This window comes from Oncorhynchus mykiss, chromosome 12 (assembly GCF_013265735.2).
Source record: "Oncorhynchus mykiss isolate Arlee chromosome 12, USDA_OmykA_1.1, whole genome shotgun sequence".
Taxonomy (NCBI): domain Eukaryota; kingdom Metazoa; phylum Chordata; class Actinopteri; order Salmoniformes; family Salmonidae; genus Oncorhynchus; species Oncorhynchus mykiss.
Window position 1 is genome coordinate 78093263 of NC_048576.1, and position 15539 is coordinate 78108801.

The window sequence follows — 15539 nt, forward strand, 5'->3', positions numbered from 1 at the left end:
CCACACAGTCAAACTATGATATTCATTCAAAACATTTAAATCGGGTAAGATATAAGAAGTAATTTCCTCTGTGTTTACTAACACTGTGCCTTCCTTTAATAGCATAGTGTAAACAGAACATTTATTGCAAACAAGCACTGTAGAAAGCGATCCAAATTAAATACATTCAAAACATCAACAATTCACTGGACTGTCCATCAGGAATTTGCATGGAAATATACAACTGATATATATGTCTTTATACAGTCAGTATGCTGTGTTACAGAAGATTACAAAAGTTTGTTGTGTTTCATGAATATCTCTGCACTTTTGTGGACAGGAGTGACAGCTCTAAAAAATGTACTGTGCCTGTTGAACCCCACCCACACTACTAGGCATTGGCATCGATTAAGCTGAACCACAGTGCACCTGTCTATGGCCCATGACGTGAATGGGCAAATGTGGTGAGGGAATGAGAGCAATTCTCAAATTGAACAGTAAATCAAATCAAATCAAATTGTATTTGTCACATACACATGGTTAGCAGATGTTAATGCGAGTGTAGTAAAATGCTTGTGCTTCTAGTTCCGACAATGCAGTAATAACCAATGAGTAATCTAACCTAACAATTTCACAACAGCTACCTTGTACACACAAGTGTAAAGGGATGAAGAATATTTACATGAAGATATATGAATGAGTGATGGTACAGAACGGCATAGGCAAGATGCAGTAGATGGTATCGAGTACAGTATATACATATGAGATGAGTAATTATATTAAACATTATATTAAGTGGCATTGTTTAAAGTGGCTAGTGATACATTTTTTACATGTATGGCAGCAGCCACTCAATGTTAGTGGTGGCTGTTTAACAGTCTGGTGGCCTTGAGATAGAAGCTGTTTTTCAGTCTCTCAGTCCCTGCTTTGATGCACCTGTACTGACCTCGCCTTCTGGATGATAGCGGGGTGAACAGGCTCGGGTGGTTGTTGTCCTTGATGATCTTTATGGCCTTCCTGTGACATCGGGTGCATAATTTCCTAGGAACGCGAAGCGAGGCGGCCATCTCTGTCGGTGCCGAAAGGGAGTCCGTCATGCTCCGTCATGTTGTCTACTAGGCACATGTTGCATCACTCAGAAACAAATAACCAGGGTGTTTACAGACACAAGATCATCCACATGTATTGATCACATTTCTACTAATACTGTAGAACTTTGTTCTAAAGCTATATCCGTACCCATTGGATGTAGTGATCACAATATAGTGGCTATATCCAGGAAAGCCAAAGTTCCAAAAGCTGGGCCTAAAATAGTGTACAAGAGATGATATAAAAGTCACGGCAAAATATTGTGTGGATGATGTAAAAAAAAAAAAAACATGTTGGTCTTACATGATTAATGACGCTGCACTTAATTAATTTATGAAATTGCTTCTTCCAATTATTGATTAACATGTACCTGTTAAGAAACTGACTGTAAGAACTGTCAAGGCTCCATGGATTGATGAGGAATTGAAAAACAGTATGGTTGAAAGAGATGAGGCAAAAGGAGTGGCTAATAAGTCTGGCTGCACATCTGACTGGCTGACTTAAAGCAAACTGAGAAATGATGTGACTAAATGCAACAAAAAGGAGAAGAAACTGTATTATGAAGCCAAGATAAATTATATAAAACACTGGAGTACTTTAAATGAAGTTATGGGCAGAAAGACAAATTCAACTCCATCTTTCATCAAATCAGATGGCTTATTCAGCACAATACCATTCGATGTTGGCAATTATTTTAATGATTACTTCATTGGCAAAGTGGGCAAACTTAGGCAGGAAATGTCAACAATGAACAGTGAGCCATCATATTCATGCATAAAAAATAATGAAAGAAAAGCATTGGAAGTTTGAATTTTGTAAAGTTAGTGTGGGAGAGGTGGAAAAATTATTGTTATCGATCAATAATGACAAACCTCCTGGCAATGACAACTTAGATTGAAAGCTACTGAGGATGGTAGCAGACTCTATAGTGTCTCCAATCTTTCATATCTTTAATCTGAGCCTAGAGGAAAGTCTTTGTCCTCAAGCTTGGAGGGAAGCCAAGGTAATTCAGCTACCAAAGAGTGGTAAAGCGGCCTTTACTGGTTCTAACAGCAGACTTATAAACTTGCTGCCAGCTCTTAGCAAACTGTTGGGGAAAATATGTGTTTGACCAAATACAATGCTATTTCTCTGTAAACAAATTAACAATAGACTTTCAGCATGCTTATAGAGAAGGGCACTCAACATGTACTACACTAACACAAATTACAGATGATTGGTTGAAAGAAATTGATAATAAGAAGATTGTGGGAGCTGTACTGTTAGATTTCAGTGTATCCTTTGATATAATTGACCATAACCTGTTGTTGAAAAAATGTGTTATGGCTTTTCAACCTCTGCCATATTGTGAATTCAGAGCTATCTATCTAATATAACTAAAAGAGGTTTCTTTAATGGAAGCTTCTCTAATGTCAAATATGTAAAGTGTGTTGTACCGCAGGACAGCTCTCTAGGGCCTCCACTCTTTACTATTTTTACCATTAACCTGCCACTGGCATTAAACAAAGTTGATTCAACCATATACACATTAGCAACCACAGCTAATGAAGTCACTGAAACCCTAAACAAAGAATTGCAGTCTTGAGTGGCCAGTAATAAACTGGTCCTGAACATCTCTAAAACTAAGAGCATTGTATTTGGTACATATCATTCCCTAAGTTCTAAACCTCAGCTGAATCTGGTAATGAATGGTGTGGCTTTTGAACACGTTGAGGAGACTAAATTACTTGGAGTTACTTTGGTTGTAAACTGTCATGGTCAAAACATATGCCAGAACAGAGCGACATGTCTTCCTCTTCATTGTAGTCAGAGTGTAATGATCGACGCTGGAGATGAGAAGCAGGTACGGGGAGTCAAACATTTAAACAGGAACAGACAGGTAACAGAACAGGAACAGGTAAACAAAGACAAACAAAAATGAATGCAGAAGCAGGGAACAGAGCGGGGAACCAGATAGATATAGGGAAGGTAATGACAGAGGTGATTGAGTCCAGGTGAGTCCAATAATCACTGATGCGTGTGACGGGGCAGGTGTGTGTAATGATGATGGCAGGAGTGCTCAATACTGGGAAGCCTGGCGCCCTCGAGCACCAGGGAGGAAGAGCGGGAGCAGGCGTGACTCACAGGGCTGATATAAAAGAGACCGACTGCATCACTTCTTCTGTTTATAAGAAACATTAACGTGTTGAAAATCCCAAATTGTATGCATAGTCAACTTACACACACACGTACCCCACCAGACATGCCACCAGTCTTTTCACAGTCCCCAAATCCAAAACAAATTTAAGAAAGCATAAAGTATTATATAGAGCCCTTATCTTATATTGCTCAAATGAACAGCAAACCTGGTTTAAGAAAACAGATAAAACAACACCTCTCCCCTATTTGGCCTAGATAGTTTGCGTGTATGTATTGATATGTAGGCTACATGTGCGTTAAAAAATACATAATTTGATGTGGTTCTGTGCTTGAGCTGTTCTTGTCTATTAATGTTCTGTATTATGTCATGTTTCATGTTTTGTGTGGAACCCAGGAAAAGCAGCTGCTGCTTTCTCAACAGCTAATGGGGATCCTAATAAAATAAAAATACATACAACATCTCTTGTATGTTTTTTTTCCTTATGCATCTTTTTCATAAAACATATGTTAGGATTTTAAAACTAGATTTCATTGGGAAGGCAGATAAAACACTTTTTGTTATCAAAATAAATCCCTTTTGCATGTGAAAACACATAATCTTACTCATTACTCCATGTGCATAACCAATGTCACTTTTGTTTTTAGCTTACTTCGCCGTTGGCCAGAGCGGGGCACCTGGCTCACGCCTGGGATGGAGCCCGGGCCAAATAATCAAATCCCTTCAGTGGTTGATGCCAGTGAAGGTATTGATTGGCAGAGGCAGGATCTTGCACATGTATTTGCTCAGCCCCGACTCCCTCTCCTCTCCCACACTAAACTTGGACTTGGAACTTGTCTGGAGGCAATACCCTGGATCCAAACATGGAGAGATCTCAATGCTGTAAAATAGTGTTAGTTACTTAGTTATTTCAGTTTGAGCCCAGGGAAATTCTCTGTAAAAGACAACCAAATAACTACTGTATAGTATTCATCAATAGAGATGGTAGAGCATTGTGGCATTCTATTGCTGATGAGTATGATCTCTGACCTTTGCACATGTGTGTATTTCCTGCGACAGTCTTTGTCCAGACAGACAGTGAAGGTCTTATCCTCCAGGATTCTGATTTTAATGTTTTGGGTTCTGATCTCCTGTCAACACAGCATGGTCAAATTAAATATCCTGATAGGTTAGGAGCAAAAATCATTGTGGGATGTGACTCCAAACTGCAGTACTGTATGCCTACCCTCTTTGCATTTATGGGCTCAAATCAAACCTCTACCATTATATATAATTGCCTTAATCAATAATCTACTTTGGAGGTGAGACATGAGGATACAATCAAGAAACCACATCTGGCACTGTGTTGCCTAACTGACAGTTTTAGTACTTTTTAATATGGTGTTACTGGGGTCTCAATGATTTATTATCACACATTCCGAAATATCCTTACCGTGCAGCATCTTGGATTTGTACTGTCAAAATTGACAGTGAGGAAATCAAGACCTAGGGAAAGTAGGGATGACAAATTGTTGATTTGAGGTAATGAAACCAAGTTGACATTGAGAACCGCTAGGTAGTTACTACATGTATATGTTTTAATGCAAACCTTCTGTTTCATTGGGTGATATTGCACTAATGCCCACTCCACATGTCATGACTGACATTCCCTGGACAACCTCTTGTTTGCTCAAGGAGACCTGCAGAAAGCATTTGAGACACACACACATTTGGTACTGTAGTTAAGACATTATGCCATATGGATTAAAAGGATATCTAGATATTTCCTTAGTTGTTACTTTTCATTTAAAAGTGTACTACTTGTTCCTAAATTATTACAATGATACTGTACTACACTAACCAAGCATGAACACATCCACTAACCACTAATCAAATACTCTATAACACAAATAGGGAAGAAAGCCTTCAGAAAGTACCTTACTGTAATTCACAGAAACCACCACTCCACAGGTTCCAAGTGTCTTCCTTGTTCGTCGCCTACTAGATCTCTCTGCATAGAGACATTATGCAATCACCAACAGAGGCAGTAACAGGACGATCTAGTTTCTGTCCCTGTCCTGACAACACGGTTCATGCTGCATTCACAGTTGTGACAACAGTACCTTGTCTCAGATTTTCTCTGAGTGTTTTAGACTCCGGGAACTCAGCATCCAGGTGGGACACAAACACATCATCCACAGGGCTGCCAGTCTGGCCAGAGACAGAGATCTAAAAACACAACAGGGCAACAAGAACATGCTCAAATTAGGGACAAATTGTGTTTTTTTTTCTCTTCATGATAACAAGTGGTTAAATTGAGCCGGAGCTACTCAAAGCAGGGCTCCTGCACCTTGGGTCAAAGGGAAAGCCAAGCTCCAGCAATCTACGGGTCCAAAGAAGAAAGAAGGATAAAACATATGATAAACCAAGGTTAAGATTAAGGCTACGGTACCCTAGGCTGAGAGCAACCATAAATCTAGCTTCATGTCCACATCCTTATTAAACCCTAACCATCATCTACAACCCTAACCCTAGATTCATGTCTACATCCCAGTTTAACCCTTAACCTCAACCACAACCTTATTCCTAGCCCCATGCCCACATCCCAGTTCAACCCTAAACCTAGCCTCAACTCTAACCAAAATGCTAGCTTCATGTCCACATCCCGGTTCAACCCTAAACCTAGACTCAACGACAACCCTAAGCCTAGCTTTACATCCACAATCTGGTTCAACCCTAACCCTGGCCCCAATCACAAACTTATCCCTAGCTCCTGCCCTAACCCTAACTACAACTCCAATCCTAGCCCCCCCCCCTCCAAATAGGGCTTTCCAACCTCCAAATTCCCAATTTAACCCCGGATGATAACTGTAATCATTATGTTAAACTGAGCTATGAACTATGTATGAACTATTCATGGGCTGCCATTGGTTGGTGTTACATCCTGCTGATAACACACATGCACACAGGTGACTATGACATGTGGATGTATCTCAGGGAGCTGACCTTGACAGAGTAGAGTGTGAAGTGGACAGGCTGTAGGCCACAGCGAAGGTAGTAGGAGAGGACGTCCACAAGGAAGTGGTTGGGTTCTGATGACCTGCTGTGACTGGACTGCTGCAATGGCATATAGTAGACACAGTATTAGGTCTCACTGTGACATGACTGGATGTCTATTTCTATCTTTAAAAATCCTTTCCATTTAGGTAGCCTTGAACCCATTTGATGGATCTTTCTGGGCAATCATGATCAGAATTAGATTACTTTATAAAACAATGCATGTATTAGGACTCATTACCGTTCCTGCCAGCTTTGGAATCATGGCTCCCAAACTGATAATGTTGCTTTCGTACCAGGGATCGACCCTTCCTAAGAACGAGGCTAGAGACAACCTGTCTCCAACTTGTGATGTGCTTTCCTGAAAAAGAGAAAAGACTGGTTCCATAACCTAGCAAATCATACCGGTTACTGTACATATGCAGCATGAGATGGATGTTTATTTTACATTATTGGTATTATTGTTGTTTTCCCTCAGGAAACTAAAAAGATTTGGCATGGGTCCTGAGATCCTCAAAATGTTCTACAGCTGCAACATCGAGAGCATCCTGACTGGTTGCATCACTGCCTGGTACGGCAATTGCTCGGCCTCCGACCGCAAGGCACTACAGAGGGTAGTGCGTATGGCCCAGTACATCACTGGGGCTAACCTGCCTGCAATCCAGGACCTCTACACCAGGCAGTGTCAGAGGAAGGCCCTAAAAATTGTCAAAGACCCCAGCCACCCCAGTCATAGACTGTTCTCTCTACTACCTCATGGCAAGCTGTACCGGAGTGCCAAGTCTAGGACAAAAATGCTTCACAACAGTTTTTACCCCAAAGCCATAGACTCCTGAACAGGTAATCAAATGGCTACCCGGACTATTTCCACTGTGTGCCCCCCCCAACCCCACCTCCTCTTTTACATTGCTGATGCTATTCTCTGTTGATCATATATGCATAATCACTCTAAGTATACATTCATGTACATACTACCTCAATTGGCCCGACCAACCAGTGCTCCCACACATTGGCTAACCGGGCTATCTGCATTGTGTCCCGCCACCCGCCAACCCTTATTTTACGCTACTGCTATTCTCTGTTCATCATATATGCATAGTCACTTTAACCATATCTACATGTACATACTACCTCAATCAGCCTGACTAACCGGTGTCTGTATGTAACCTCGCTACTTTTATAGCCTTGCTACTTTTATAGCCTCGCTACTTTTATAACCTCGCTACTTTTATAACCTCGCTACTTTTATAGCCTCGCTACTTTTATAACCTCGCGACTTTTATAGCCTCGCTACTTTTATAACCTCGCTACTTTTATAACCTCGCTACTTTTATAACCTCGCTACTTTTATAGCCTCGCTACTTTTATAGCCTCGCTACTTTTATAACCTCGCTACTTTTATAACCTCGCTACTTTTATAGTCTCGCTACTTTTATAGCCTCGCTACTTTTATAACCTCGCTACTTTTATAGCCTCGCTACTGTATATAGCCTGTCTTTTTACTGTTGTTTTATTTCTTTACTTACCTATTGTTCACCTAATACCTTTTTTGCACTATTGGTTAGAGCCTGTAAGTAAGCATTTCACTGTAATACCTGTTGTATTCGGCCACGTGACAAATAAACTTTGATTTGATCATTGGATTTTGGAACTGGATTATTGCTCACAGGTGAGTTGACAATAGGCTCATCAGTGACAGGGATGTAGTATATCTGTAGGTTCACTCTTTTGGTCAAGATGAGATGTTTTGCCTCCCGTTTTCTGCACACAAAAGTAATGCAATTTGTAAAATAGTTCACACACATTTCTAAATGACAGAATTACAGTGTAATTACAGTGTACAGTAGTCCTCTGTCTCTCAGTTGGTAGAGCATGGTGTTTGCAACGCCAGGATAATGGGTTCAACTTCCAGCACTACCTATACATAAAAATGTATGCACGCATGACTGTAAGTCACTTTGGATAAAAACTGAATGTATGAGGATGGAACTAGGTATTAAGGGACATTAAGGGAAAGTAGAAGTACATCCTACCGGATGGAGTGATACACCTTGGCCAGTCTCCCCAGCACCCTGTTGTCTCCCATCATCACTATGCGTGCGGTATGGTTCCCCTCCTCTTTAGGGAGAGGGGTGCTACTGGTGGGCCCCTTGATGTTTTCCTGTACCAGAGCCATTTTGTCTTCTGGCTTCATTCTCCCTCTGAAACACGGTGACCGTGACCGAGTGAATGGATTCATTTGTTCCCGCTCCCCCATGTCAGACAGGTCCTTCTCTATTCCACTATCAACAGACAGGTGGGAAACCCTCTTAGAAACATCCTCCTCTTCCTCCTCCTGGTACATAGAGTTCCGCTCAGAGGTGGAAACATTTAGGGTGAAGTTTACCAGCTCATTCCCTATAGAAAAATATGAAAGATTCAAGATTGCCACACTATTAGTCTGATTTGACAGAATTTTCAAGTCTTTATAATGGCCTAGAAACTAAGGTTCTCTTATGTTGACTCACACAGCTCCTCTTCGTTTGTCCACAGGTGGAAGTGAATCTCTGGCGAGGGCAATGGAGTGTTAGAAAGAGAGCCACGGGCCTTTGGGTCTGAACAGAGAGAGAGTGAACATAACACAATTAACAGTGAATATCTTGTTTGTCACAGTCAGCAAATCTCTTTCATTATTCTCCTTTAGCCTGGTGGTATACAATAAACACCGTATGCCGGGGTATTTAGAAATGGCCACGGGATGGTTTTTCAATACCGTCAATACTGTTGAAATGATTTCTTTGAAGTTTTTCAATACATTTTAGTATTTGTAGCTACTCTTTAAGTAAATACCTGCAGTAAACTTCTGCAATACCTTAGGAGATAAAGCAGATCGCGTTCTTCATTTCATTTGTCACACTATTTTACATTATGAAGCTTAAAGTAGTTCCCCAGAACAGTTAAGCCAGTCACGTGGTTGTTTGTAAATAGCACAACGGGTGAAAGAGGTGAGTCCATCTGTGTATTGACAAGGGTATTATATTTCACTTTGAAAGGCAACAGTGTTTTGCTTCAAAAGAGTGAGCAGGGGTGTGCAACTATAGTTTTCCTTCACAGAAAATACATTAGTGTAAGAAAATAGGTGCATTTTTATCAAATGACAAAGGAAGTGCAACACCATTTGGCTGGCAGCCATACAACTAAATGAAAAATCAAGGTCTTTTAAAACATATTTCTAATGTCTATCATAGAAAGAATGTAGCCAACTACATTTCCTAATGTTTTGCTTAAAGTTAATCTAGCATTTTACAGGAGAAAAGTAGGCTAAAAATGAAAATTACCAAAGAAATGTAGCTACACATTAGGCTGTCTGCTGATAGAATGCCCTTTTGTGAATTCTCATCCAAGTGGAGAAGTGCAACTGAAGCACAAAATTAGTCTGATGCCGGGCAGAAATTACATGAAGAAACATTTTAGATCAGCGTTTATAAAACACATCAAGGTATTTCTTATGCGTTTTGTCTTTTCTTTGTGAAAAACGCAGAATTCTTTGTTAACACAACCCCTAAGTTTAACTTGCTAGTTATCTAAGTAAGTGGCTGAAATAAATAGATAACATGGCATCATATGGTGTTAGCTTTCTGCCGTGTTTGACAGACCTGTACAGCTGCCAATGCTATCTTGATTTCCTTGCGTTTTTTTCTCCTCTACGTTCTTGGCTGTCTACTACTCCGTCCCTCTTCTCCAAGCAGAGCAGGCAGGCCCATTGCCCTAGCGACTCCAGGCTCCACACAGACACAGTGTGTACACATGCTCCAGAGCCAGAACTGTTCTTCCTGCCAAACCTTTGTTCCTTTGCACAATGTCTCTCATTCACTTGTAAAATGTCCAAACTCACGAAAATGACATTCGGTAGCTCCTACCTATATACAGTACCAGTCAAATGTTTGGACACACCTACTCATTCAACGGTTTTTCTTTATTTTTACTATTTTCTACATTGTATTATAATAGTGAAGACATCAAAACTATGAAATAACACATATGGAATCATGTAGTAACCAAAAAAGTGTTAAACAAATCAACAAATGTTTTATATTTGAGATTCTTCAAAATAGCCACCCTATGCTAAGCACTTGTTGGCTGCTTTTCCTTCACTATGCGGTTTCAATTCAATTGGGTTGAGGTTGGGTGATTGTGGAGGCCAGGTCATCTGATGCAGCAATCCATCACTCTCCTTCTTAGTCAAATAGGCCTTACACAGCTTGGACGTGAGTTGGGTCATTGACCTGTAGAAAAACAAATGATAGTCCCACTAAGTGCAAACCAGATGGGATTGCGTATTGCTGCAGAATGCTGTGGTAGCCATGCTGGTTAAGTGTGCCTTGAATTCTAAATAAATCATTGACAGTGTCACCAGCAAAGCACCCCCACACCATCACACCTCCTCCTCCGTGCTTCACGGTGTTAACCACACATGCAGAGATCATCCGTTCACCTACTCTGCGTCTCACTAAGACACGGCGGTTGGAACCAAAACTCTCAAATTTAGACTAATCAGACCAAAGGACAGATTTCCACCGGTCTAATGTCCATTGCTTGTGTTTCTTGGACCAAGCAAGTCTCTTCTTATTATTGGTGTCCTTTAGTAGTGGTTTCTTTGCAGGCATTTGACCATGAAGGCCTGATCCACGCAGTCTCCTCTGAACAGTTGATGTTGAGATGTGTCTGTTACTTGAACTCTGTGAATAATTTTTGTTGGGCTTATCCTCCGCAGCAGAGGTAACTCTGGGTCTTCCTTTCCTGTGGCAGTCCTCATGAGAGCCAGTTTCATCATAGCGCTTGATGGGTTTTGCAACTGCACTTGAAGAAACTTTCAAAGTTATTGACATTTTCTGGATTGACTGACCTTCATGTCTTAAAGTAATGATGGACTGTCGTTTGTCTTTGCTTATTTGAGCTGTTCTTGCCATATTTGGTATTTGGTATTTCTCTGAACCAAGCCTACCTTGCCATAACACAACTTATTGGCTCAAATGCATTAAGAAGGAAAGAAAGTCCACAAATGAACTTTTAACAAGGCACACCTGTTAATTGAAATGCATTCCAGGTGACGACCTCATGAAGCTGGTTGAGAGAATTCCAAAAGTGTGCAAAGCTGTCATCAAGGCAAAGGGTGGCTACGTTGAAGAATCTAAAATTGAAAATATATTTAGATTTGCTTAACACTTTTTAAACACTTTTTTAACACATGATTCCACACGTGTTATTTCATAGTTCTGATGTCTTCACTATTATTCTACAATGTAGAAAATAGTCAAAATAAAGAAAAACCCTGGAATAAGTAGGTGTCCAAACTTTTGACTGGTACTGTATGTATAACTTCATGAGCTGGATTGCCTGTCTTTGCAATTAGTTTATTTTCGTTTGCGCTTGTTAGCACATTTAGATAGCAGCCTTCATGGAAATGTGCTATGACTTGTGCTAATTTAGTTAGCATTATGGAAATTGATGCCCAATGGGTTTTCTGGTGCCCCCTTGTGTACTAAACCTGTAATACCGCAAGGACGGTATGCCAATAGGAAAATCTGGATACCGCCCAACCCTATCCTGCTTTACACACACCTTGGTTAGCAGAGGTCAGGATGTCTCTGTAGATGTGCTGTAGCCTGGTTAGGTACTGGTCACGGCCTGCCTCGCCGTTCTGTATACTCTGCTCTACAGCTAACACCACCTCCTGGAAGTACTGCTCCACATCTTCTCCTAGATCCTGCGGCACACACACACATGCACGCCCGCACACACGCAGGCACACACGTGATTTCATTATTCATCTGATACACACAAATACCAAGATATGAAATCAATTAATCCAAACGTCTCATATCATCACAGCCCATTGACCTGCCTTACCTCCAGAGCTTGAGTCAGTATGGGACCATGACAGGCTTTCACCAGTCCAGCCTGCAGAGTGTGCAGTAACACCCGTCTTGCCAGTGTGTCACTTTGGGGTCTGGCCAGCACCAGGTCTGCCCTCACCGCCTGCCACAGGGGCCCTGAGAACACAGCCGGGTCTGCAAACACAAATACCCTACAGGGGACACCGTCAGAGGGGCAGCCAGTAAGCACAGCTATTGTGGATACAGCACAACCTCTGAGTAGCTGACGGGAAAGTCCTAATTTACAAGCATCAGTTTGTGAAAGGGAAAGTGACACGACAGCTCACACATAGCAAACAACCCCCCACCCTCACCTTATGAGAAATGACCATGACTAAATTAGTCAGCTGTTGCTAGTGCCTACAAACTGACTTCAGTGTGAAGTGTAAAATATCTTCTGATGGCAGATGTGTTCGTGGGTGTTTTAAACTCACCTTTCCTGCTGGGGGAAATGTTTGTTCCTTAGGCTCTGCTCAGCAATCACCCTTCTCTGATACAAAGCTCCTGTGGAGGAAGTTATTGTCGGGGAGGGAGCTTTAGCAGAACAAATGGAGTAAGGTAAATACATGTTTGGAGAACTGTATATTTGTATTCATATGATTCAAATGTGCTTGTGCCACAGTATATGCCACTGTGTAAAGTGTAAAGTGCTAGTGATGAGTACCTGGTGTGATCTGCTCCATCTTTATGCTTCTGATGTATCTCAGTGCGATAGTACAGTAGGGCTCTGGAAGTGTTAGGAGCCGTTTGAAGCACTCATACACTCTCTGAAACAGGCTACATGGAATGTGGCTAGACTGCTGCCGATACAACGGAATAAAAAGAGCAGCCTTCCCAATCAGATACATACATCCAAGCTGATTGGAAAGTAAAAACAATCACAAACACAAAACAATCACATAGCTTGAATAGGGCATCCCAAACTAAAACAAACAAGGAACAATATAATTATTCTAAGCAGGATAAAGATAGGAAATCAACACAAGAAATATGATACGTGGAAATAACACAGTAAACTAGACATCAGTAATACAGGACCTTCTACTCTCTGATCAAGGTTATTTCAGATGAAGGTATGGTAAATTAATCTGACCTGAATAATAACATAGTTGAGAGTGTGAAGCAATGGAATGACATGCATCTTATAGTCAAGCCTCTCCACCTGAAATGAAGGAAGCTTTCATCATAAAACTGACAATTAAAATGGCCACATATACTTCTGAAGACAAAGGGCATGCCATGTGTCATTCTGCAAGAACAGAATACTCTAGTAGTGTCAGACCAACCTTCTCTAGCTCTTTGACCAGAACCCTGACCAGTGAGACACTGTTAGATGGATGGGTCTCCACCTTCTTATGAAGAGTCCACCTCAGCATACCTTCAGGAAGTCATACAAGGCTGCTGAATTGACCACATAATGTCCTCAAGTCTATTACATTTGTAATACTATTAATATTGTAAAATAGATAATTATGCCACATAATGATGAATGTGATAATCGTTGACGTTTTATTGTTGTATGCACTGATAATGTACCTTTGTTGCATGAGGAGGCAGCCTGTCTGAGGATGGCCTGAATACTGTTGTACATACTGGCCTCCACTGCTGACGACATACTGTCAGCTACAATAATAGAGTTATAAACATCAAATGTCATATTTAGACAAGATAGCAGCTCTTTAAAAACACAGTGGTCCTATGTGTGGGGATTCTTACTACTAGATGTCAGTCTACCAAAGTAATTAAAAGGGACAAACAGTAAAGAGCAAAGTATATATGAATCCTTTAAATACTGTATGAGTTCAAAGACTGAGTAAGTGAACGATTACCTACTGGAGGGTTCCATGGGGTTGTTTCCTTATTCATCCCAAGAGAAGGTCAAACATCACATTTTAGCATCATGGGCTCCCACCTAGATAAAGTAGCAGGGCTTGACACCACATGTACTGTACATAGTGGATTTAGAGTGCTTTCGGAAAGTATTCAGACCCCTTGACTTTATCCACATTTGTTATGTTACAGCCTTATTCTGAAATTGATTACATAATTTACCCCCCCCCCCCCCCTCAATCTACACACAATAGTCCATAATGACAAAGCTTATTTATTAAAAATATAAAACATTATTTACATAAGTATTCAGACCCTTTGCTTTGAGACTCAAAATTGAGCTCAGGTCCTGTTTCCTGTTTCCATTGATCATCCTTGAGATGTTTCTACAACTTGATTGGAATTAACCTGTGGTAAATTCAACATGCCTGTCTATATAAGGTCCCACAGTTAACAGTGCATGTCAGAGCAAAAACCAAGCAATGAGGTCGAAGGAATTGTCCGTAGAGCTCAGAGACAGGATTGTGTCGAGGCACAGATCTGGGGAAGGGTACCAAAACATTTCTGCAGCATTGACGGTCCCTAAGAACACAGTGGCCTCCATCATTCTTAAATGGAAGAAGTTTGGAACCACCAAGAAGCTTCCTAGAGCTGACCATCCGGCCAAATTGAGCAATAAGGGGGAGAAGGGCCTTGGTCAGGGAGGTGACCAAGAACCCAATGGTCACTCTGAAAGAGCTACAGAGTTCCTCTGTTGAGATGGGAGAACCTTCCAGAAAGACAATCATCTCTGCAGCACTCCACCAATCAGGCCTTTTTGGTAGAGTCGCCAGACGGAAGCCACTCCTCAATAAAAGGCACATGACAGCCCACTTGGAGTTCAACAAAAGGCACCTAAAGACTATCAGACCATGAAAAACAAGATTCTCTGGTCTGGTGAAACCAAGATTGAACTCTTTGGCCTGAATGCGAAGCGTCACCTAGCGCCATCCCAGCGGTGAAGCATGGTGGTGGCAGCATCATGCTGTGGGGATGTTTTTCAGTGGCAGTGACTGGGATACTAGTCAGGATGGAGGGAAAGATTAACGGAGCAAAGTACAGAGAGACCCTTGACATAAATCTGCTCCAGAGCGCTCAGGACCTCAGACTGGGGTGAAGGTTCACCTTCCAGCAGGACAATGACCCTAAGCACACAGCCAAGTCAATGCAGGAGTGGCTTCGGGACAAGTCTCTGAATGTCTTGAGTGGCCCAGCCAGAGCCCGGACTTGAACTCGATTGAGCATCTCTGTAAAGACCTGAAAATAGCTGTGCAGCAACACTCCCATCCAACCTGACAGAGCTTGAGAGTATCTGCAGAGAAGAATGGGAGAAACTCCCCAAATACAGGGTTGCAAAGCTTGTAGTGTCACACCCAAGGAGACATGATACTGTCATCGCTGCCAAAGGTGCTTCAACAAATGACTGAGTAAAGAGTCTTATTTTTTGCAAATGTTTTTAAAAACCTATTTAGCTTTGTCATTCTGGGATATTGTGTGTAGATTGATGAGGGGAA

At 41.4% G+C, this 15539-nt stretch overlaps 1 protein-coding gene across 5 annotated transcripts; it reads right to left on the minus strand.

Annotated features, from left to right (window-relative positions):
- Positions 1 to 938: 938 nt before the first annotated feature.
- Positions 939 to 14149, minus strand: LOC110538504 (phosphoinositide 3-kinase regulatory subunit 6). 5 transcript variants are annotated; one of them, XM_021625362.2, is made up of 19 exons: positions 13986 to 14147; positions 13693 to 13779; positions 13443 to 13534; positions 13250 to 13318; positions 12821 to 12956; positions 12591 to 12660; positions 12131 to 12308; positions 11843 to 11987; positions 8749 to 8835; positions 8275 to 8638; positions 7909 to 8002; positions 6483 to 6602; positions 6191 to 6298; positions 5308 to 5413; positions 5122 to 5195; positions 4794 to 4884; positions 4638 to 4690; positions 4235 to 4335; positions 939 to 4085 (listed from the first exon to the last, which is right to left on the minus strand). In XM_021625362.2, exons 1-19 carry the CDS (start codon positions 14020 to 14022, stop codon positions 3929 to 3931), a joined length of 2169 nt encoding a protein of 722 aa, XP_021481037.2. In that variant the 5' UTR covers positions 14023 to 14147; the 3' UTR covers positions 939 to 3928. The 5 variants fall into 5 exon arrangements, 4 of the variants coding, with proteins under 4 accessions (XP_021481037.2, XP_021481038.2, XP_021481034.2 ...); XM_021625363.2 differs by having other exon boundaries at positions 6191 to 6301; positions 13990 to 14145; XM_021625359.2 differs by having other exon boundaries at positions 6191 to 6301; positions 13986 to 14145.
- Between the last annotated feature and the right edge of the window lie 1390 nt (positions 14150 to 15539).